At 43.2% G+C, this 23,863-nt stretch overlaps 1 protein-coding gene across 1 annotated transcript in view; it reads left to right on the forward strand.

Annotated features, from left to right (window-relative positions):
- mtss1 (MTSS I-BAR domain containing 1) overlaps positions 1-23,863 on the forward strand; it is a 34,311-nt gene that overhangs the window by 5,014 nt on the left and 5,434 nt on the right. The window contains 10 exon segments of the mRNA XM_041070862.2: positions 5,470-5,531; positions 7,453-7,526; positions 14,567-14,651; positions 15,284-15,375; positions 15,479-15,553; positions 21,356-21,513; positions 21,590-21,697; positions 21,797-21,894; positions 22,064-22,142; positions 23,133-23,303. Coding sequence (XP_040926796.1) covers positions 5,470-5,531; positions 7,453-7,526; positions 14,567-14,651; positions 15,284-15,375; positions 15,479-15,553; positions 21,356-21,513; positions 21,590-21,697; positions 21,797-21,894; positions 22,064-22,142; positions 23,133-23,303 — 1,002 coding nt within the window.

Below are 23,863 nucleotides of genomic sequence, written 5' to 3' on the forward strand. Positions count from 1 at the left end.
GATATATGTAAATATATAAATTGCTAAACATTCAGTCTCCAGACAAATAGAAGAGAAGTGCACTAAAGGAGAATAAATGGACGCAGCTTTGTTTGATAACGATGGGCAATACATGCTGAGTTCTGGACTTGTTGTGTAGACTTTGAGTAAATGTGTAAATAATAGAAATAGAACAAATAGAAGGTAAAGGTTTATGAAAGAATTCATTATTATGGTTATTTTTAGGAGCTCATAGTCAAATGAATAAGTTTTTTTCATGAACATACTGGGAACAAATTTGCATTTGTTTTGTGAAATTAAAATTTCATCATGTGACTTTGCATCAAGCTGATGGAAATTTGTCTTATATTTTAGTGTGAGAAGTCTATTAAATGCAGACACAGACAGGTCCAGTGATGAAAAGTAGTCAGACTTTGTGGCACGATCAAAGACAAAGACATACACAAATAATATGCAAAGAAACGCAGGCAAACAATGGTCACATGGAGATCGGTCACAGATTACTTCCTCTTCACATCACAGGGACACATGGAAATACACTGGCAAAAGATAGATGTGGAGCAAGAAGGAAAGAGAATGAACATAAAGCGCCTCAGTGCAGGTTGACAAAAGACAGAGGGACATTCAGGAAGTATGTGCGTCGTGGAGTAAAAGGGGGAGAGCATTTAGTGAGTTTTTGTGCAGCAGTCTTTCCACAAAATGAAATATTACCTGGGCATGAGTGTGAAGTGGAAAGAAAGGTGGAGGGAATGAGACGCACAGTCCACCCACTGACACGCACAATAAAAAGCGTATTATTTGTCCGATAAGGCGACGTGAGCGAACCATTGGCCTGGTGTTGACACACCCTGCCTCCCGTTGTCTGTCTCACGTTGAGTCAACCAGTGTTGCTCAAACCTAGCGTTGTTTGAACAGCGCTGACCTCCCCTGCTCTCACCCACTCTGTCCCTTCAGTTACTGCAACATGGCCACTGTTTGTCTGACACATCAATGCTAGAGATGGGCCAAAGTCCACCTGTCTGTGTCACAGTGCAGTGAACTTAAGACTTTATGCCTCCACAATCAATAAACACATTTAGACAGAATTAAATAATTGGTTTATATGGTTTATGCTCTGATTTTTCCTTATTGAACCATGAACGTATACTTGAAGGTCTTGTGTATCATTGTGATTCTTGTGTATCACAGCAGCTCCGGCATTGATCTGGTTGAAATGTTCCTTTACTGCAATGAAAACGTCCAAAGTTCACCGTCCTGCTCGACAGTTGCTCCTCAGCAAACCTGCGACACTTTCAGTTTGAAACCAGTTGCAGAGGAATTTGCACAATCAGATTCTTTTGTCAAATACCTTCTCCACTCTGTGACGGTGATTTACAGGAGTGTGACTATTCCCATAAGTGTCTAAGCAGAACATTTCCCATCCTGCAGCAGTTCAGTCAAAGGTGTAAGATGTGGGGGTTTGTTCTCCGTCAGCAGCGGCGTACGTCGCACGATTGTGCCGTGAGCAGAGGTTTAGTCCTAGAAACTGCAAACAGACAGAATCGTAATGAACTCTGAGCAGAACCAGGTCACAGCAGGAGGGCTGTTCAGCTTTCGGTTGAGGAAGTAAACTTGAGACCGGCCCCAGAACCTTATCGGTTGTCTGCTGAACAGTGAAAGTAGCAGGTGAGTTATGTGGAGAATCTACTTCTGTGGAAACACAATAAACATCTCTATCAGATTTATGCAGCGAGGGAGCGAACAACTGTGGAAGCAGCTGCTGGAGCTGAGTGGAGCTGACGTCAGTCTTAGACATGCGTTTTGCTGAGAGATGAGTAGATGTGAGAGACGTGCTCCAGCCGTTAGCGCTGACATGAACGAGCTTCATAACCAGTTCAGTGGAATTTGCTTTCCTGTTCTTAACGGAAACCCCTTTTCTTAGTAATGCCAACTCCTATCGTGTGTGATCAGATTATCTGGAAGGTTACATGCATCCAGTGAACACGCTAACAGTTCCCCTCAGTCAGCTTCATGCTGAGAACTGCTCATGAGCACTTTTTCTTGCTTGTTGTCGATACATTGACAGATGTGTGTGGGGGTGAGCAGGACCGTGGTTTTTCTGATCACCACTTGCCTAATCTTGGACAAAACAAACAGATTTTGACATCGACTCACAAGAAGTACTGTATGTACTTTATGTGTATGTCATTTAAAAACAAAATGATTGTCGCGTCAGCCTCATTTCATCAATATTCCAATCTCCACCCACGGTGACTAACAGGCTCGTAAACAGCTTGTTGGCTGCTGAGTGACAAAATACCACCTCAGCTCCGTAGAAACATCATCATCATCATCATCTTTTTTTACTTTCCTAACATGTCGTTCCAGAGAGTTCTTTCTCGCTCATCCGTCTCCACCGCTGTTCCTTTATCAGCCAGTAGACCAGGTCAGGATTAGGATGGTAGGATTAGACACTGATGGCCGGTGACTAAACGCACACACACACCAAGGTAACTGTATACTTGGTCATGCTGTATGGTTGGCTAAGCAGATAGGGTATCGGCTCTTTATAGACTCTATAGATGGGCTGAGCTTAGGCTTCACTGTGTCCGTGTTGGTGGAGCTGACAGAGTCTTTTCACTGAGGTATATGGAGCTCAAATGATATGATGAATGAATGGTAAACGCCAGATTGTTCTTGTCCAGTGTGATGATTGTGATCAGTGTTGTGTTGTAAACAAGCACTCGAGCAACCTGACAGTGGGGAAAAACCAAACCAGAGTAAGAACTGCAGGCATGTATTGCAGTTTAGAGTCGTGGCCGAGCGGCCTGATCATGGCTGACAGCTGTTTTGTTGGCAGCTGTCCTTGGGAACCCCAGGGGTCAGTGACCCTTGTGGGTTCTGGGGCCCTAAATTAGAAAGCGCTGCTATGAGGCGTTTCAGAACGGAGCTGCCTTGGACCCTGATACTTTTGTCTGTTGGAATATTTTGTCTGCGACTGACTGTGACATTCCTGGCAGTCTCAACAAATCCGGGCAGAGTTTAAGGTTTAGGTGAGAGGTTTTGAGGGAACAAAAACATCATCCCAGCTCGGACTGAACCTGGAGAGATGTATTATATCATAGTGTGTTTGGTTTGACCCTGTGTCAGTGAATAAAGTTGATTCCTTCCTTTTGTTACACAATTTAGTGGTGATACGATACCAACATTTTGGTACCGGTACCAACAAGTATTTTAATATTTCTCAATGCTTTTCGATGCTTTTTTAGATTAAAAAGAGAACGCAAAAATCGTCATTACTGACTTATTTAAAAATCTTATAATTGAAAATACTACGCTTTTCTTATTGCACAACCATCTTAGAACAGTCAGTGTGAATGAACAAATGTTGTATATATCCAGACGTGGTTGTCTAACATTCAGGTGTCAGTCAGGTATCCAGTTAAGTTGACACTACCGTCGCGGTTTTTTGGATTATGTGCAACAGATCAACAAACTCACACGATAAATGCCGCTGTCTGATTGTTAAAACGAGTTACGCTGGAGGCAGTTTGCTGCTTGCTGCTCACATCCTGGACTGGATTACAGCGGTAGGCTCCCTGAATGACGCTGAATGACGCTCAATAGCTTTTTAAGATGAAGTATTATTGCCTTGTACCACTTAGCGAAGGTGACTGTGGTAGCAGCCATTCTCTCGCATAATATTGATAAACATCTGGTAATTGCAGATAGACACTTGACTGCGTGTGTTCAGACATGGATAACACAATAACAGACAATTATTTGAACATCTTGGTGATGCACTGTCTTCCTCAGGTTCCTGCTGTGTGAAATGCATGTTTCACACTAAGACGCTAGCGCTGAGACGCGGTCAACAAGGTGCTGGTGAAGGGCAATTTGCCAACATGTCAGCATTCATTTTGAAATTGAGACAGATCTTGTTGAATGGCAGCGTCGTAGTGTGATTACTTTGTGTTAATTAACACTGAACCATAGAGACGACACCTGAACCTGACACGAATACGAATATGGTTTTTATTACAGCCAGTGAAGCATAATCAGCTTAAATGTACTGAAATAGAACGTGAACCAAGTGTGAGCACTGCGAGGTACAAGAGATTTGGTTCCATAAAAGTTCAAGCAGATTTATACATGAGACAATTTTCCTTGCATGGATTTTCTGACGGATTAATATGACCAAAACCCACTGGCATGAGATGAGGTTCAGCAAAGATTACAATACATTAAAACTGCCTCCGCTTCAAAGCTCTCCAACATACCTAGAAATTACTTGCTGGACTAAATGTGATGTAAATCACTCAGTAACAAGAATTCATTATACGATTCCTGCTCCAAAAGCCTTTCTTTCCCTACAGAAGCTTTATTTAAATGTGCTTCATTCTGAATTGTAGTAATCTTATGGTTTATTTTTTATCTCCAGATCCTAGTACACGTTTTGTTCCAGCCACAACATATTTTCCCCACAGGGATCACTAAAGATTGAGTAATATTTTCCTTTTCATTTGCTTCCTCCTGTTCCTCCCAGGTTTTCTGTTGGTTGTTCCTCAGACATTCAGCCGTTCACCTGCAGTGCTAAATCCATGCAGCCGTAAAGCTGTCACCCCATGCTGTGTGCATGCCTGGCTAGCGGTGACGCAGGGCCTGGCTAACGGCTTTAGCAGCGCTGAGCTAAGAGGCTAGTGTTATGTCGCAAGGGTTAAATCAGTATTATCCTCCCCTCTGGTGGACCCGTAGAGACGCAGGATATTCAGGGTGACTGGGTTCAGGAAAATAAGGAGAGAAAGTGGGATTCAGACGCGTTCCAACAGGGCTTTCCTGCTTTTTAATTCAATAACCAGAGCACAGCACCCGCAGCTGCTAGTCACAGCTGTAACCCAAGGTCAGAGTCTGCTGCCTGAACCAGATGTAGATTATGTAATCAATCAGTTGCTGTTAAAAACAGACACAGAGGCAGCAAAAAACAATATCTCTTTTGATACAACTGTGTGATGTATTGTTAATAGCCTTATTGTAGCACCATTTTTGGTTTGAGTTCATTTCCATAAAGATCTTGCCTGAGTTGTCTCTGTCCCAGCAGTAAATGTTTCAGTTTTGTCTAAAACAGAAGTACTGCAAATCCAGTGTTTCCAGCTTTTACTACATCTTCTGTGGGGTTTTTTTGTTTTCCTTTTCCCAATCTTTGTTATTTACATACGCTAATGTGCATGACACCAGAAGCATGGAAATACATCTATTATGCATCCTCAGGTGTGAACAGGAGAACCGTTCCATCTCTATACAGAGAAACACCTGACAGATTTAATACTAAGACTTTAATAATGGATCCTAAGCTCTTCAGGATTATTAGCATGAAAGTCATATTGTCATCAGGGTGTATATTTTCATTAAACTGTAACGCTAAAGGAAATTGAGTGTATCTTGTTGTCTTGCCTTGTGTGACGTCAGTATTGTTCTTTGTATTTGTTACAGGCCAGTTATCCTACATGGGAGGACTTTGTGAGCAAAGGGGCCAAGCTACAGTCTCAGCTCAGGTAAGACTCAGCAGGTCCTACAACTATGGGCTCGACCTACAGAGATAATAATGATGCATATTAACAAGCTGAAAACACTTCCCAAGACGCCCTTTAAATGATCTAGGTTTCTGATGTTTTGGTGTGTGTGAGATCAACATATAGTGTAAGAAAAGGCAGACTTGCAGATAACAAATGCCAGTCCTGATGCTGGTTAATACAATTTCATTTTCAACTTGAGAAGAATTTCTCTCTCACAATGAAGGATGGTGTTAAGTTAACAGTCTGACAGAAGTTGAAGCAAAAATCTGACCCTGCCTTTACTGGTCTATCGATTGCTAGGGTGTGAGGGATGGGGCTGTCAGACTGTCAGATAAGCACTGCAGAAGAAACACTGGTCATTGAACACAATGCCGAGCATTTCTACATGTTGATCTGGAACAAGAGGTTTACAAATACGTTATCTGAAGTATGGACTGACCCCGAATGCCTGGACTCCCCACAGTCTTCATGACTCGTTCATTCAGCAGCCAGCACTGTTTGGCCTCTGCTCATATGAAACTTCAAACACAATGTTTTAATATCTCATGCAAATTGTAACAACAGCACTCAGTTTTCTCAGCTCAGTCTGGTGTATTTCAAATGGTGCCTCATCAGTGTTTGACCAAAATGTTCCCTTTTACATAATAAGATATTCTTTTGATCTGTCCTTCACATGGAAGCGGCTGTGACGCCATGTCTCTCACACACTAAGCCAGAAGCCGGCTCAGTATCGTGCAGTTTGTAGGCACAAATAGGGCATTAATGCTGCTTAAAGCCCTCCAATATGTAATGCTACTTAAAATATCAGCTGCGTAAAATATAAAAACACAGTTTTAATCCACACTTAGTGCCCCCTCACATAAAATTATTGTACATTTTACTTCAGTAGTTTTATTTTATTATTATTTGTTAGTTTTATGTGCATAAGGGTTTGATGAAAAACATGCTTATTTAAAGTGAAACTAAAAAGGGCCACGATAATCCTTTGTACATCATTAACTCAGGGCTAAAGGTTGTTTCAGAGCTGTGTGATAATTAGGGAATGGAGACATTTCCGTACCTTCTTTTTCTTGCAGCCTCTTGGAGAGTGAAATCAACTTAAACTTATTGTTTGGGTTGAGAATGATTAAACACAGGAGCGTTTGTACTGTATGAGTTCAGCAGGCAGGGTTGTTACATCTTTGTTGATGTTGTGTCAGATCAAAGAAGGTTTTTGTACCTATTTGCACGTTGCAAACTCAGGAGATTCTTGTGAGCCTTTGGTCCTAATGTGAAGGAGAGTTTCCACTGAGGTCAGATAGACACACTTGCACACACTATTGACAGCAGTGTCATCTGATCTTTGTAGTCAGGTTTTCAGGGGGTAATGATTGTGTGTGTGTCTGCACAGCTATAGAAACAGAGGCCTGACTGGTAATAGAACACACACACAGACAATAGGTCCATTGAGGTTCAGGATGATGTGTGTGTCATAAGGTCTCCAGTTGCATTTCTAACACTGGCCTTTGAGGGTGACTTGGCTCTCTAGTGGCTCCACCTGTCCTGCTTTCACAAAACTAAGCAAGTCCTCTGCTGTCGTTTCCTTTGATCTAAACCACTTTAACCGATTCAAATTCGGTTTATTCTATAAATCTTTACATAGGACAACTGCATATTGTGAGGAGGTTGTAAAGAGCCTGAATAGCTGCATACCTGCCTCCACATCCCAGAGCTTACCCCTAAGTGTGATGCTTTCATCAGCCCATTAGTACAAACTGTATGTTAGTGACTGTGTGAATGTTACTCTGTAAAGTCAGATAATGAATTCATACTCCCATTCATATTGTTTCCTTGTAGTTCACTTGCAAATGTTTATTGATGTGGTATCATGTGTCTTAGTGATGACTTTCTATTGCTTCAGGACGACCATCATGGTGACGGGAGCCTTCCTCGATGCGTTTCAGAAGGTGGCGGACATGGCGACTGGGGCCAGAGGTAAACACACAGCAGACACACAGTGGAGCAATGGAGGGCAGCGCTACTGGAGGCTCAGACGGGAGAAAACCTGCCAAGATCGTCCTCAGAACGGTTGCTTTTATAGCTGCAAATCCAACTACTGCCAGTTCAGTTGAAGACGTGTCCGTTATGCTGAGAGAGACTCATGTCTTTTGAGGAATGTACATGTTCCTCACCATATGAGGAAAGGGCTGTCACACTATTCCTTATTCCTGTTTACTTCACTGATAGAAATCGCATGTGTTTAATTGTTGACAGGTTTGGTTTTATCACGTCTGTCATGTTTATCATGTAACTCTCAGCTGACAGCATATTACACACACCAAACTACAGGTGTCCTCCACCAACGTGAATAAATACAGGTGACACTGCACGAGGGCATTCTATCACTACTGCTGAAAATACACTAGGGAATACTGCAGTACAGAAGACTCCACATCCAGAGAAGTCCTGGAGTATCTACACTCTACAACATGCACACTGGCCTGTTCATCAAGGTGCTCATTCCAGCATCGCTGTATCAGACTGACTAGACTAGCTTTGATGCCGTAGCACCTAATACACCTCCGATCCTCACACAATATAAAAATACACATGCAAAGAGGCCGGGGAATGCCAGTGTGTTCAGAGCTGCGGTGCCTGTGTGCTGGGATTTTGTTAAGACAGTCAGCTGCTGATATGATTATATAACGCAGTATATATAAGTCAGTTGGTATTTAAAGGAAATCCAGTAGCATGTGGGTGTGTGCGCGGCAGATGAATCATCGCCGTTCCCTTCCACGGAAGCCTTGACAGATCTGCTCGGTCATGTCTCACGTGTTTGTGTTTATCAGAACCAGTAACGTGTTGGGAAACGACATAGAAATACGTAGATTTAGCTCTGTCGCCTTCCGTGCAGGTCTGTAGGTTCAGGATTGTAAAACACTTCTATCACTACTTGAACAGCTTCAGGCTGCGTGAAGTCACATTCTGCAGCTCATGACATCACTTCAAGCTTAAATATTTCATCGTCAGTCAATCATGGGGCATCGTCCTAATTTAGGCTCATAGCATTCAACAGCTAGTGGAGAAAGCCCCGGTGCAGTCACTCAGAGCTCCCAGCAAATGTTTGTCTTTCAGCACTTTCCTGTTGACACTGACACGTCGCCTCCTATCGTTGGACTGTATTGACAGTGTGTTGTTAAAATCTATTAAACCTTACAGACATCATATGTCGGCAAAGTCTAATCTCCTAAACAGAGTCACACAAAAGTCACAAGTTGAAATCTTTTCACATCTAGTTTGACCTCTTCTTTAATCCTATCCTCAATCATGACACTGCACACACTCGGGGAACTAGAAGAAATACAGAAGCACGCTCACATTCTCATTATAAGCAACAACTTGCCTATCAATGAATAACAATGCTCTTGGTTATATGTGCTTTCAACTTCTGACCATCATCATAGCAGCTGCAGATCAAAGAAAGTCTTAGTTCCAACATATTGATTTGTAATGCATGTTGCTTGTATTTATACCATTGAACATTATTAATCTGATACACAACCCCAAGTAGAAATATTCTGAACCATCTTGAAGTGGTCTTGGCTTCATAGTAGCATCATCCGTCAGTTTAAAGCCAATGCTGCTTTTAAGCTACACAGCCTTCTCTCTCAGCTGTGTATTGTGTTTTGACAGGCGTGTTCTCCTCCTCCTCTTTAGAAACCTGCTGGCGGTCTCTACAACTGACACGCACACATAAATACTACATACCACCAAACTGCTCGCATTGACAAGACCTGTCATTGCAAAAATACCTAATTGTTTTCTCCCATCAGCCCCTCATAACCGCCTCAGGACGGTGTTAAAACCGGTCTGGTGGGTCTGTGTACTGGTTACGTGGTAGGTTTCCGTGGTGATGCCCATACTATCCTATCAGTGTTTTGGAATTTTCTGGGTTTTGTATAATAATTAGAACAATTTCTAAAATTCTGACATATGGTGCCATAAAGCTTCAGGTTCTGAGTATTAAATAAAAGCCACTTCAAATCAACTATTACAGTAAAATACAGTGACACCGAGGAGCTCGTCTAATCTGCTTCATGTACGTAATGTGATCACATTGGATTAACAGTGATCAGACAATGCCAGTGTCACATGCTGCTCACAGGCTAAAAGTATCTCCATCTGTTATCAATGATCATAAACAACTACTTTAACCAACATCATGAGTAGATAAACCAAAACTTTGTCCTCAGATTGTGAACCAAAAGCTAAAGACTATGTGTTTCAGTCTCGTGGACAGACTGATTTCCAGATTGGCAGCTCATCGATCAGTCCCTAAAATAGAATTTGTGAGGCGACTTTCAGTCTCTGCCTCGATCTGAATGATGTCAGTTCTATTGTGACTGTGCATGTTTGTGTGTTGGTTTATACCAGATTGAGTTTTATCAAATTAAATCACACGTGGCTCCATTCTGTCATATTTCAGTAAACACAAATTTAGTTCTACAGCAGCTGATTGCTCTCTGCTTCCTTTCTTTGTTTCTTTTTTGTTTTTATACATATGGGTGGGTTCACGCTTCAAAGTAAAGCACAAAAGCCTCGTCGATTTATCTTTTTATTAGCGGAAGACCAGAATTCATTTCCCAAATAAACCTTGCTGGACAAGTTTAAAATAATTTTGGGTCACATGTAGTCTTAAGGACTCTCCTCTTATTGAAATAATGAATATAACAATGATTAGGCATTTAGTTATATTCATTAGGCATTTCAACAGTACAGAAATCAGCATTAATGTTTAGCAGTGCTAATACGAGCAGCCTGAGAGCTAAAACGAATTAAATGTTGTTGCAATCAGCTGATTTTGAGGCAGGTTCCTCTCATCCCACCATTTGTGGTGATTCCACATGACTGGTTTCCTTAGTTACTGAGAAACCATTGACGTCTTTGGCATCATGGGGCTTTTGAAGCACGCTCGCATACACGCACACATATACATGTACTCCCAGATCACAAGACGAGCTACTGAGCTCTTTCTGGGATTTAAAGGTCCACTCTGTCTGTGTGTTTTGCTAGAAGATTCAAGCGTCAGTCTCGTTTTAAAGTTAGCTACACCCCCGAATGATTACAACCACAACCACACTACAAAGAAAGGTTGAGAAAGACTCAACTTTATGCAAATGTGGTCCAACACAACGTATTCCAGATATGTCCGGAAACTGTCCAGTTGGAGCAGCGAATGTAAATGAAGTGCTCTACACCCCAAACCACAGATTAATGAAAGGCCTGATGCAGCCAACCACTGTGTATCTGTGCGTGGCTGCTAGCGTAGCGCTGGCGGAGACATAGAGCTGGTTGTTGGTGCTGCAGTCATGAGCTGCAGAGCGTCAAAGGGAAACTGTTCCCAAAGTAAGAAAGCCTGTCATTGGGTGTTTGGGACTAAACAACAGTTTGACTTAATGCTGCACATGATTCATCCTGCTATTATGAATTTCACCAAAGCTGTAGGATTTTAGGAATAGCATAATGAGCATAATGGGAAGATCGCACTCTTTTGTGATGTTGATGGATAAACTAGCCTGAACATGATGCACAAACGTCAGCTCGTAATTGTCTAACTAATGGGTCTCTGTCTGAAGTATAGGGCCTGAGTGACTGGGTAATTTTGATGTAGCAGCGCTAGATACATATAGTAACATGATTATACAGGCAGCCACCTGTGAGTACAGTGTTAAAAGGAGAAAACGGAAAGCTAGTTGTTTTATGGAAAAACCTGGGAGCAGAGAAAACAACAGGAATGAATACACTCATGCACGGCCTCAGGCTGCCTCAAAGGGTCACATTATGAGTGTGGAGCAGGGGGAGAAGCTGGAAAGTCTGGGTTAGGGTGAGCAGGAGGGATGGAAAATGGAGGGAACAATATAAACGACTGCAGCAGATTTTTACAGTACTTGTTGTTTTTTCTACCTGCAGACGTTGATATCTTTGGCATATTATTAAAGGAAATATCCCAAGACGGACTCAATGGAAAAATGTTTGTAAAGAAGCCAATAACTGAAACAAGAAGCTAGAAATGAGAAGGCTAGTTTAAAGTTTTCCCTTTTTAATGGTTCTCACATGTTAAAGTAGTTTTAATGCTCGAATTGTGAAAAAAACCAAAAAGGGTAAAATCAGATTTGTTTTAAATTCTTTTTATGACTGGACAATCTCTAGTCCCAGTATAGAAGCAGCACTCAGGAGTATTTTAGGAAAAACATGTTTTTGCAGATTGTGGGTGTCCTTTGTATCGGCATGACTCTGCACCTGTGCAAGAAGACGGGTCCATAAACCAGAGGCCTGGCTCCAAAGCCATTCTTCATCTCTGGGATCCTGAATGTGGACGTGGATCCAGCAGATTAAATGTAGCCCGTGGAGCCTGTGAACACTCTTATGAAGGAAAATGAAACACAAAGTGCAGGTGACGTGTTCCCTGTTCCTGCCAAGTGGTGCCACAGATACACTCGGTTTTCATATGGCACTGAACACAAGGCTTTTGTTTGTTTCATGCCCATAATGTTGACTAAGACAATCAATCACTTGTGGGGGTGATGTTGTGGCGTTCACATGCTTCCACTGTGTCCTATGTTTATTGGGAACCCTCCACACAAACAGCTCTTCTGTCAAACATCACTTTGCTTCTGTACTTGGAAACGTTAATAGACCCTTGATGAGCAGTAACACTGACTCATAAGAACATTAGACCCAGAACAAAGCAACATGAGAATACAAAAAAACGACTCACTCCCACTCGTCATCTGAGCTCGTCAGGTTGCATTTTCCACTGTTGTCATCCCCAGTCGAGTCTGAGGTCCAAGGAACGTGTCTGAGCACAAACACCACCCATGTTCCACACAGCACTGAGTAGGCTGCACTGTTAGGTGACTAAGAGCGGAATAAATGTTTAATATTCACCCTCCTTCTTGTCTGTTTTAAATCATGTGTGCGCGCTGGCTAAAATAACTCACTGTGTTTACATGCTACACAACCCTAAGAATGAAGAAGAGGCGTGTGTTAATTTTTAATGAATGACATCAACACACCCTCACAACATTTCATGATAGATATTCGAAAAATCTACTTGAGCTGCATTGCAACGTCGGCATGACGACCGTGTGTAATCAGAGCTCAGAGCTAAAGCGCAACACAGAAAAGGCAAATAAAGTGGACACACCTCGTCACACCCTGACAATTAACCCATGCCTCACACCTGTGTGTCTGTGGGTCCGTCCGCCCACCCTCATCGCTTGTGTGTAGCTCATAATTAATGTCTTTTGTCTCAGACAGCACAGCAGTGAGGAGGAGGAGAGCAGGGTTGACAGTGAGGAAGACGACATCTGAGGGCAGTAAAGAAAAAAAGCATGAGAAACAGAAGTGAGAGAAATGGTCAAAGAGATGCACAAGAAGCATCTGCAGCTGCTTGAGCACAGATGAGCGAGATGGAATCAAACGCGAAGTTTCACTTGACTTCATTGTGTTTGTATTGGAGCAGTTGGATGCACTCGCACCCGATCTTCCTTTACTTTATGTAACTTCGCTGTGACTCAGTGCTGCAGCCTGTCTCCGTCCTCTGCAGCTTTGGTTTAGACGTTCAGATGACGTGAACACAGTCGGTGCGAACTCGCAGGCACTTCAGTGTAAATCTGCTGTGTCACTTTGCTCCATCAGAATAAAACGAGTGTTGGGTCACAGGAAGTGTCTGTAAATGTGAGGTATGGACACGTCAAGTCTTGTTTTCTTTCTCAGATGTAGCTTCATAACATAAATCGATACCCGTCGACTGTCTACTGTCTGCTTCCTTCATGACCTCATCATCGAAACTCTTTGCCGTCTGTGTGTTACTGGTGCATCCGAGGACGGTGGCGGAGCGGATGACAGGAGCTCTGGCCTTCTGAAACTGGAGTTGTTTCCACATCTTCGAGTGTTTGTTACATTCAGAGCGTTTGTGCTGTGAAAGGGAGCATTGTGCCGTTCGCCTGCCTCTTTCTCGCACTGTGCTGTCAGTCTGCTCCAACACACTGGGCCAAAATGACAGGAATGAAATGTGCCGGATCGCGTGTAGTCGATGTCGGCCACGCTCTCAAAGTTAAGTTACATGTTTATGAATCAAGTTGTTTGTTCATCTGTTGCCTATTAATGTGCAATCAGGTCATTGTAGTGCACGTTAGCGTTTGCCTTGATTAATCAGGTGCTCAGCTTACTGCATATAAACAAGACGTATTGTTTGTCCTACGCTGCCAGGAGTCATAAATAACTAAATTCATTCAGTTTGATATAAATACAACAGATCCACATCTTTACTGTGAATATTTCCCCCTCTTGTTTATTTGTTTATTTGCTTTGGACATTAAAATGTCTGCATGGAGTTCATTTTGCTGTGCGTGTAGGCGGAGGCTGGTTTTAGGAGCATGTGTCATGGCCACATAGAGACAATGAAGCCATTATCGGGGCCGTGGGTGCTTCCTAATGATGACAGAGGCCCCACTGTGGAAGTGATGCTAAACCTTTCCTTCATTCACTGTCTGTGTCAACATTTACATTTCCTGAATTAATATTGACGCTTTTCATCGTCTCTCAATGAATCTTTCTTTCACCGCATGTTTAAAATGTGCTAGTTGTTGTCTATTGTACTATGGTTGTTTTAAAGCAACAGGTCTGTAAATTAGTTTGTCTGTAATTCACACGAGCTCTTGTGTTATTAGATGGTTTATCTTGCTATAATCCTGTGTTTGTGAAATCTAATGTTGGCTGGGATCTCTCTCTTACATAATTCTCACACAAACCTGCTTTTTTTCTTGTTTTCCTGTTTGGTTTATTGCTATTTACACACCTCCTTAGAGCCACATTATAAAACTTTAATCACCTTGTTTGAGTGCACACAGATAAATAATTTAGTCAGTTTTATTTTTTTCAGACTGAGCTTTATTTTGAAACTTTTTGTAGACGTTTCTATTCCCATTTCTTTTCATCTCCTCTGAATGTTGCGTTGTGTTGTCCTCCAGGTGCCACCAAGGAGATCGGCTCAGCGCTAACCAGGATGTGTATGAGGCACCGCAGCATCGAGTCCAAACTCAAACTGTTCACCACGTGAGTCTCACTGTAGCGCTGCATGTCTTATTTACGGGAGAGGTGAAGGTGTCAACGATGGAATGACGACAGCTTCAATTTGACTGTGTAGAAACTAGACACAGTAATTATTCTCAACTGACATGCTCTCATATGAGCAATAAGACAAAGTGTGGGTGAGAGAGAGAGACGTCTCTGTCATCTACAGTTAATGATTCAACTGTCGCTTCTCTGTCATTACCGCCTCCTGTCATTAGAAAAGCTCTTATGGAGATGACACACACTATTCGGTTTAGGGGTGTTGGGATTTGTTGTGGAGTATTTTCATCTTAGAGTCTAATCAATGACTATTTATTACTTGCAATAAATGCAAATGGTGTCTTACATCATCTGATGTACTTTTTGAAGTACGACACGTCCTGGGCCAGAGTTATGTCCCAGTGCTGGAGGCCGTGAGGCCAACTCAGCAGTGGCCTTTAGGTTTTGATGGTTGTCTGTGGAGTCGCAGGACTGAGAACTTATTAGAATGTGTTACCAAAGCGCATACTGATGCAATAACAGTATGTTGTTAGAAATGTGAAAGATGCTGATGTTCTTAACTGTCAGGATTTATTTAATGACAGAGTGAAACCTTAAATGTTTTTACATTGTAGAGCTCTCTCTGAGAGTCTTATCACGCCGCTGGAGTTAAAGATGGAGGAATGGAAAAAAGTAGCCAGTCAACTGGACAAAGATCATGCCAAAGGTACACACACACACACACACACACACACACACACACACACACACACACACACACACACCCACACCAACTCTTTCTCATTCTCTGTGTGCTTTTTGTTTTTTAGAGTATAAAAAAGCCAGAGCAGACATCAAGAAAAAGTCCTCAGACACCATTAAACTACAGAAGAAGGTGAAGAAAGGTAAGATTTTAGCTCCATTGCATCACATCCAGCGAATCGGTCAAAAGCCAAAAGAAGCTAGCACATCAGAAGAGAGCCATCTGCTAAATATGAGAGACCTCTTCCACAGAGACATAATCCTCTACAGCAAACACGAGGAGCCTGTTTGATCCTGCCCTCATTCTGCTGACTTAAGGGTTTTCAGGTCTCTCCTGTTACGTCATGCTCTGCCTCCTGTCAGTCACCTAATATCCCAAGGGGAGACATAATCTCTCTGAAGCATGTTTCCTTACCAACTAAACTGCCACATTCATGTTTTGTGCGGTGCTATTTTTAAGCTGAAACTTCATCCGGTTAGACTTTGAAGGTGCAGTGACCCGTCCTTTCCTGCCATAAAGGCTTTAAATAAAGACTAGTACCTCACTTGCAATGTATTATAAATATTCTACTTCTTAAAGTAGAATATAAATCCCTGTAAATGTGCTCTGTCTCATCACGAGATGTGTGAAATCCTAATTTCTGAGTGGTTTTTGCTTGTTGGTACAGCGTTGCCATAGAAACACAGTTATAAAGTCTGGCAGACACCTTGACCACACCCTGACGTTACCATGGTTACACCAGGTCTCGCCATCCAAGGAAGAAAGGAATACAGGCGGCTCTGTATCAATAGGAAAACGCCCCATCCTGCGTGCATAAACACACACCAGGCTTGAAGCGAAAGCTCGTTGTCTTTATACAAGTCTTCTCTGTCCTCCAGTAGCAAACGCAGTCACAGAAATAGTCCCTACACACAGTCCGAGGAGACGCCCGTGGCAATCAGAGATGTCTGATGTGGCTGTAGCATTTCTGAACATGTTTTCTGTAATACGGCTTTCTTCTTTTCTGCTTTCTCTGGTTTTCTTACACCGATTCCTTCACATTCTTCCTGTCTGTTCACCCCATCGTCACTTCATCACTGGAACGTTTCCAGGCAGCGTAACTATCAAAGTGAATGAAAATGTTTGATTCACCGTTACGAGTACAGAGACGTGATCTCAAACATCCACTCTTGGCTTCTGCTGTTGGTTGCATTTAGCAAACCACACTCTAATGAATGAGAAGACAGAGAACTCATTAAGCCTGTTGTCCCTGTGCTGGTGCATCTCGACACTCGGCCGCTGAACTTTCAGGCTTGCAACAGACAACTTGCTTCTCCTCTCACTGCTTCTCATTGGTTTGATCTAGATCCTTCCTCCCTTTCCTGCTTTCTTTCCATCCTGCTTTCTGAATTTATGATGTTTTTGACATTTAAGAGGTTGGATGTCATCCTCTCGGAGCTTAGCTGTGGACTAGCAGCAACCATCTGTCTGAGTGTAGGTCAGCTTGTACAGAAAAGCACAATTGTGCCTTGAGCCTGTGGTTGCTTTGTCGTATGCATGAGCCAGGTTTTAGGTTTGGTCATTAGATCGAGTGATGGAGACGTCAATAAAATGAGCAATCACATCATCAGGCTGGGATCAAGGCAACGGTTCGTCCGGAGGGTTTATCCGAAACATGAACTTGGTTACTTCAGACATTTTGACTCATATTGAAGTTGTTTCTGCTTCATAGTGTTGGGAACCATGTACATATACTGATTAGTACTAGTTTCTGTTCTTGCCTGCTTTCTGTGACCCAGCTTTTACAAGTTGTCACCACGTAATGACACGCTCACACACACACACCCATATTTTTCTTCCGTGCACCAAAGCTGTCACCAATCAGGGCTTCACATTATACTGTAATTATCCCCTCGGTTTGCTGCTGCGTCTGTGTGTGCAGACAGCATGTAATGAGTAGGGACACACTGAAAGCCCAAACTGCCAGAGCTGTTGGAGAGAAAAGAAAATTACTCTGAACAAAAGCCATTCTTAGCTTTTTGGTAAATAAGTTGCATTGGTTGAAGATGTTTTCTGATCAGTCTGGAGCTCTACAGACACTGATGTAATTCCAGTCTGTAACACACAGATAGTCCAGACATTGCTGCTGTTATCACAGCTACATCTACGATGATCTATTTGTGTTTTTAAACTCTGGTTTCCAGCTGCAGGTCTCTTCAGGAAACTCAGACGCTCTGTTTTTGCTCCAGCGTTTGAAGGATTTTCTTGACTTTTTTTCCTGCTTCATGGCGTTTTTTTTTCTTTTTTCTAGAATAAAAAAGAGAAATGTAACAGTTAACATCTGTTAAATCACTAATCATCCCATATGATTCCGTGAGCTCTGTCATTATGGCTGTGCAACCACTTCAGATTGGGAACCTCCAACTGCTTCGAGGGAGAAGCAGATGATGGGGGAGGAGAGTCCAGCGAGTAGAAGGATGCACATAAAGGCGCTATTGTCCAGCTTTTCTTCTTATTTACAGAGTAGGTTATTTACTTGTGCTATATTTTATGGAACACATCATCACTGCAGCAAAAATGTACTTCACAATTTTATTACGTTCATCAACTTTCATTGGAGGCAGCATTGGAATAACCTTAGTCTTGATAAATGAGAAGACAATAAGGAAGGAAGTCAAGTGAGGGGTGGAAGGATTGAAATCATCCACCTTATGACTCCACTGCAGTTAAGTGATACAAAAATAGAACAAAATAAAACAGGAAATGTGCATGATAGTAAATTTTAAAATGGGGAATTCCCATAAGATAAAATAAACTTGTCTGATCCCTGAAGGGAAATTCGGGGACTCTCTGTAAAGAATAACATGAAAGAAGACGGCATCTGTGGGATGGATGTAATTATCACTGTCTCAAGTGGTTGCAATGTAAAAGCTAAGGGAATAAGCATGTCATGTAGTGAAATGACAGAAATGAAGAACACAAGACGGCCGCAGACGATGGGAGAAAAGATAGAAGAAAGGGCTGAGGGTCGTCTTTCAGACCTGACGGAGGAAGTGTATTAAAGAGGACAGTGGCTGATGTAGGTGGTTGGAAAGAAAACAGGCAGGAAGCTAAAGGTCTAAATGTGTAGTTATTTCAGGGAGAGGTTAAAGGAAGTGAAGTGAGCAGAGTTTAAACCTCCAGGTGTTGGTCCTGTACAGCTCCTTCACGTCTCAACCTGCCTCACGGCTCCACACGAATCCGCTCACCGCTGTTTATCACTTAAATAATTCGTCCTCTTCCTTTTCCTCTCCAGACTGACAGAAAACTGAAACGCTGCTTTGCTTTAATGCCGTTCACCCTGACTTAGCAGCTTTATGGGCTTTGAAATGTTAGTGCTTGGAAATCAAGTGTCAGACAAATGACTAAATGTAACAGCTGAATTAAAGTCTGGCATTGATTACAGCATTAGTACATGACACAGACGGTCTAGACAAAATGAATGAGACTGATGTCGGAGGTGAGAGCTCCATTTGCTATTAGTCATTTTGATTTATTCAAACTGCCAGCAGCAGCAGAAAGCAGAGGACACCTCATTACAAACTGTCTTTTCATCAAAGTACATGGTGTTTGCTTAACAAAGGGGTAAAACATGAATCCACTTGGTTAGAAACGGTGTAATTTGAAGAAAGCTAAATGTTTTAGCCAACCTCTCAGAGCATCACCTACTGGAGACAAAGGTCCGGATGATGCAGATGAATGCCAGACTGAGAGCCCACAGGCAACAAGCCGAGCGGCCCCGTTCTGCTGGCTTCTGGCCTCTGGGTGAGAATAAAGGTCTTCAGGGGCCTCAGGGTCCATCTGCCTCCGACAGAGAAGCTTCACATCAGCAGGGGATGGTGTCGGGCTCCGTAGCTGTTAACACAGTTTGCACAGTAAGACTGCTGTTTGGTCCTGTCTTCATATGACACATGTCAAACATGCTGACATTCAAATGAGATTCCTGTAGCACAGTGTCATCAATAAACACAGAAGTCCTTAATCCAGACTGAGGAATGTTCACAGGCTGGTTCACGGCTGAAAGTGGAACTAACGATGCTCCAGGTTTCTCTCAGTGCTCACATTTTAGATGCACTTTGCTGGAGTGTGTCTGAATCCATTCAGGATTAAGTTGCTCAGACTTGTTGACACAGAGGCGTTGCATCTTGAACCCAAGTTGGACCTGCATTAATCTGAACTGGGTTTCACCTTCTGCCAGGCTGAATAAGTGGAGTCTGTGCTTCTGAGTGGAGCCTTTGTTTTTGTGTGTGGAGCCAGAGCTTTGTAGCCGGTGACAACACGCAGCCGGACCGTTCCCACAGAGGCCCAGGTCAGAAGCACCGGCGTCCACACTGAGCTGCTGTTGCTGCGTGGAAGCGGTGCTCTGTCCTCTCACACCTGACTGAGCAGCCTGTGTTTAGGTTGGGCTTTATGGCACAAAGTCTGCAGTGTGCGCTGGGCTCTGGAAACTGCTTCTCAGTGTTTTCCCTTGGATTTACTGTTCGTGTCTCTGTTTTTCTACCTTTTTCTTTCTCTGGTAGATAGAAAACAATTTTGTTTTTGCCAGATTTGTCTGAAAATGAAGCTTAACCACTTTAACGCACACACACACACACACACACACACACACACACACACACACACACACACACACACACACACACACACACACACACACACACACACACACACACACACTGTGTCTACTGTCACTCAACGCTAGGCTCCTTCAACTTTCAAAGAGAACAAAAACCTAATTAAATGATATTCTGAGACTTGAACCATGAGCAGGACTCAGATCTGAGACTTGTTCCTAAGTTCTCCCTGCCTCCGCTGCCTGCACCTATTTTTGTATTGAGTGGATGTGTTTCTAAAGCTGGGTGGTCTACAGGTCAGAGCTCCCTCTGTCTTCTGTACCTGCAGGTCTCAGGACAGATAAACACTCAACCCACACGGTCGCAGCTCAGCTCTCTGCACCTCCCTCATGCTTTGACAACATAATTCCTGACCTTTGAATGAACAATCCTTCATTCAGCCTATAACACAGTGCTTATTATTTTTCTTTGAGTTTATCATCAGTCAAATATCTCTTATTACAATTATAAAACATGTGGCCACTTTTTGTTAGTTTAGTTTTAGTTTGTGATTATCAGTGATTTTAGTCCAAATGCTGCTCAGGTTAATTCATCTCTCTGTAAAAAGAAGATCAATCAGTTTACTTGTCTGTGTTGAAAAAGTATTATTATAATATTCATGGGATACATATTAGAAACGTTAGATAGTATTGAGGATCTGAGACTCTGTACGCTTCAGTCTTGAGACATGCTGTTTTAGGGTCTTTCTTGTGCTTCATTAAGCCTCGTGCTGAGGCCGGTTCTGCTCACATGCCTGTCAGTGGGAACGTGTGTAGTTGGTCACAGTACATGTCACAGACACTTCTGCTCTTCATACATCCTCTGTTAATGTGCTTTGAGGGGCAGATCATGAGGTTAGTCAAACGTATCTAAATACAGAAACAACACAGAGCATAAGGTTCTGTGTTCACGAGTACCAGTGGTCAGACACAAAGATGAGGCCGAGCACGTGCTTCCAGCTGTGTGTGTGTGTCTGTGTGTCTGTGTGTGTGTGTCTGTGTGTGTGTGTGTGTTTGTGTGTGTGTGTTTGTGTGTGTGTGTGTGTTTGTGTGTGTGTGTTTGTGTGTGTGTGTGTGTGTGTGTGTTTGTGTGTGTGTGTCTGTGTGTGTGTGTGTGTGTGTGTGTGTGTGTCCAGCCCTCTGTGGTGTTACACTGACCCCTGCTGGTCGCGTTGTGGTATCAGAGTCTGCACATCATGAACTCGTCCCTGCCCTGTGATGAGGCAGGCAGCTGTGGACGCCTGTAGCGCTCCTTGAGGGTGAACCTCGAGCCTCTTCCTCCGCCGGCCTAACGTAGTTTCTGTGTTTCTGCAGGGAAGGATGAGGCGCGGGGCCAGCTGGACTGTGCGCTGCAGGACGTCAACGTGCGCTACGCGTTCCTGGAGGAGACGGAGAAGCGAGCGGTGTGCAGGGCGCTGGTAGAGGAGCGGGGGCGCTACTGCAGCTTCGTTAGCATGCTGAAGCCTGTCCTGGTCAGTGTCCATATGACCTCCACGTCTGCTGCCTTTTCATGTTTGCACATACTCTAATATTATTGTCTGTTTGTAGGATCATGAGATCAACATGTTGGGTGAGGTCACCCACTTGCAGACCATTCTGGAAGATCTGACCAACCTGACGGCTGAGCCCAATAAACTCCCACCAGCCAGTGAGCAGGTACCAGCGGTGACCTCTGGGTGACCTCTACCCTGTACTCATGTATTATAGTCTGGTAAAATCCAAAAGGTACCATGTTCATGATTGTGTTTGTTCCAGGTGATTTTGGACCTGAAAGGTTCGGATTTTAACTACACGTATCAGACGCCTCCAGCTTCTCCCAGTAGCACTCTGTCCCGGAAGAGCAGCATCAGCAGGTAACACACACACACACACACACACACACACACACACACACACACACACACACACACACACACAGAGCAAGGGTCAAATCAAAGAGCTTCAGGCTCATTATTTAAAAAGCAGATGATTAATGCTCTGCTGTCAGTCTTAACTGTAGTGTTTGTTTGTGTGTTTCTGAAGTAACTACCAGTCTGGATCAGTGAGACACGTTCCCTCCCTGGACTCCATTAGCTGTGCTGTCGATGGAATCCACATCCAGGTAACACAAACACACACTAACAGTTCTCACATGTTTCATTTAACAAACTTTTAGCTGGAAAAAATCTATAATTGTCAGCTTCCTGAAGCTCCAAATGATTGAGTCAGCCTCAAAATGTTCTCATGATGTTTAACCAAGCAAGTAACACGGTGGGCTCATGGTAGAGAGCCCAAAGCATCATTCCTTTATCTGCTGCTTCCTTTAGGAATGTCTTCACAAACTCTAAACCCCAACTAGTCCACAGAGCAAAGCTGATCTCAATGCTGCCCTTTTATCATCAGATACTTTCACCACCACCACTCTTTCCATTTCTCCATCTTTTATTTACACACACGTCCTCTGGGTCTTCTCTCCGGCTCGTTCCAGCCTGATCCCGTCCTGTCCTTATAGAGAACATGTACCACCCTCACAGACCTTCTCTTACTGCACTTCTCCATCAATGTTCCCAAAGCAAACCTCACATCTGTGCCATGAGACCGTAATGCTGCTCACCATAGGTTCATGGTGTGGCTCAGCTGTAGTGTAACGTTGTCTGGAGCAGCTGGCTTTCTGTTGTGTATCCTCAGCTCAGCACACTTCATTCTCATTCATCCTCCTCACCGCTGATTCACTCTCTCTGCCTCATCTAACCGACCTTCTCTGTCTCTTTATTCATTAGCTTCCTTCCATAGCACATCCCTCTCAGCTGGGATTAGAATGTAGCTGTCCATGAAGACTCTTCTGCCTCTCTTCATCCTCACCTCCAAAATCATCTTATCAAAATGATATAGCCACTAAATGTTTTCTTTCACATGATGATGATTGTGACACTTTTTTAACCTAAACTGCACTAAAACTAAACTAAGTCTCAGACGTGACACTGCTACAGCCTCACTTCCATCCTTGTGCCAGGTGCTACCAGCCCATCCTGCAAGCGCAACAAGCCTTTCACCCTGGCAGTAACAGAACTCAGAACCCACTCACGCCGCTCTAACCCTCTTCTGTGTGTAGCGCTGCTCCTCTCCCTATCTGCTGATTGGCTGTGATGAAAGTGGGCGGTCCCTCAGCGAAGGGAACTCCCCCTCTCGCCTCGGTCGTGACGGCAGCCGTGGTCGCTTCGCTTACGGTGGCGGCCACCGCCCTCCGTTGAGCCGCCGCGTTAGCCGCAGGGATATGACCACCGTGAGAGACCATTACAACTACTACCTTCCCCACAACCCGAGTACCGTCATGTGTTGATATCGTGTCGTAAGCGTCCGTGTCGCCATCGTTTTGAATATCAATCCACCACATCGTCTCCACGTGACTGTTTTTAATCCCTGTGCATCAGTTCACCAGGTGTGAAACGTTTTATTTGTCTCTACAGTAAATGACTAAGTGAATCTGTGTATCATATAAACAGACACATCCCATAATACCTGGATTTGACTTTGAGTTGTGATTATGTTTACATGTATTTACTTGTGCGTGTTTATGGAACATTCTGTGTATATGTCTGATGTGTGAGTCTTTGTTGTCCCTCATTGTGCAGTGGATCAGGAGTTCACTAGTTCAGTGAGACGTCACCAACACTGTCTGGGAGTTAATCCTTGCTCCCTATTATAAACCTGAAAAAAAAACATCAAATTACTGTGAAAGGTTTGTTGTTTGCACATACACATTTCCACCATCAAAAAGTTTTACAGAAATATAAAACAGAGAAGCAAGAATACCTAATGTCGGCAGCTGAGAACTGTACTCAC

Source organism: Betta splendens, chromosome 5 (genome assembly GCF_900634795.4).
Source record: "Betta splendens chromosome 5, fBetSpl5.4, whole genome shotgun sequence".
Taxonomy (NCBI): Eukaryota; Metazoa; Chordata; class Actinopteri; order Anabantiformes; family Osphronemidae; genus Betta; species Betta splendens.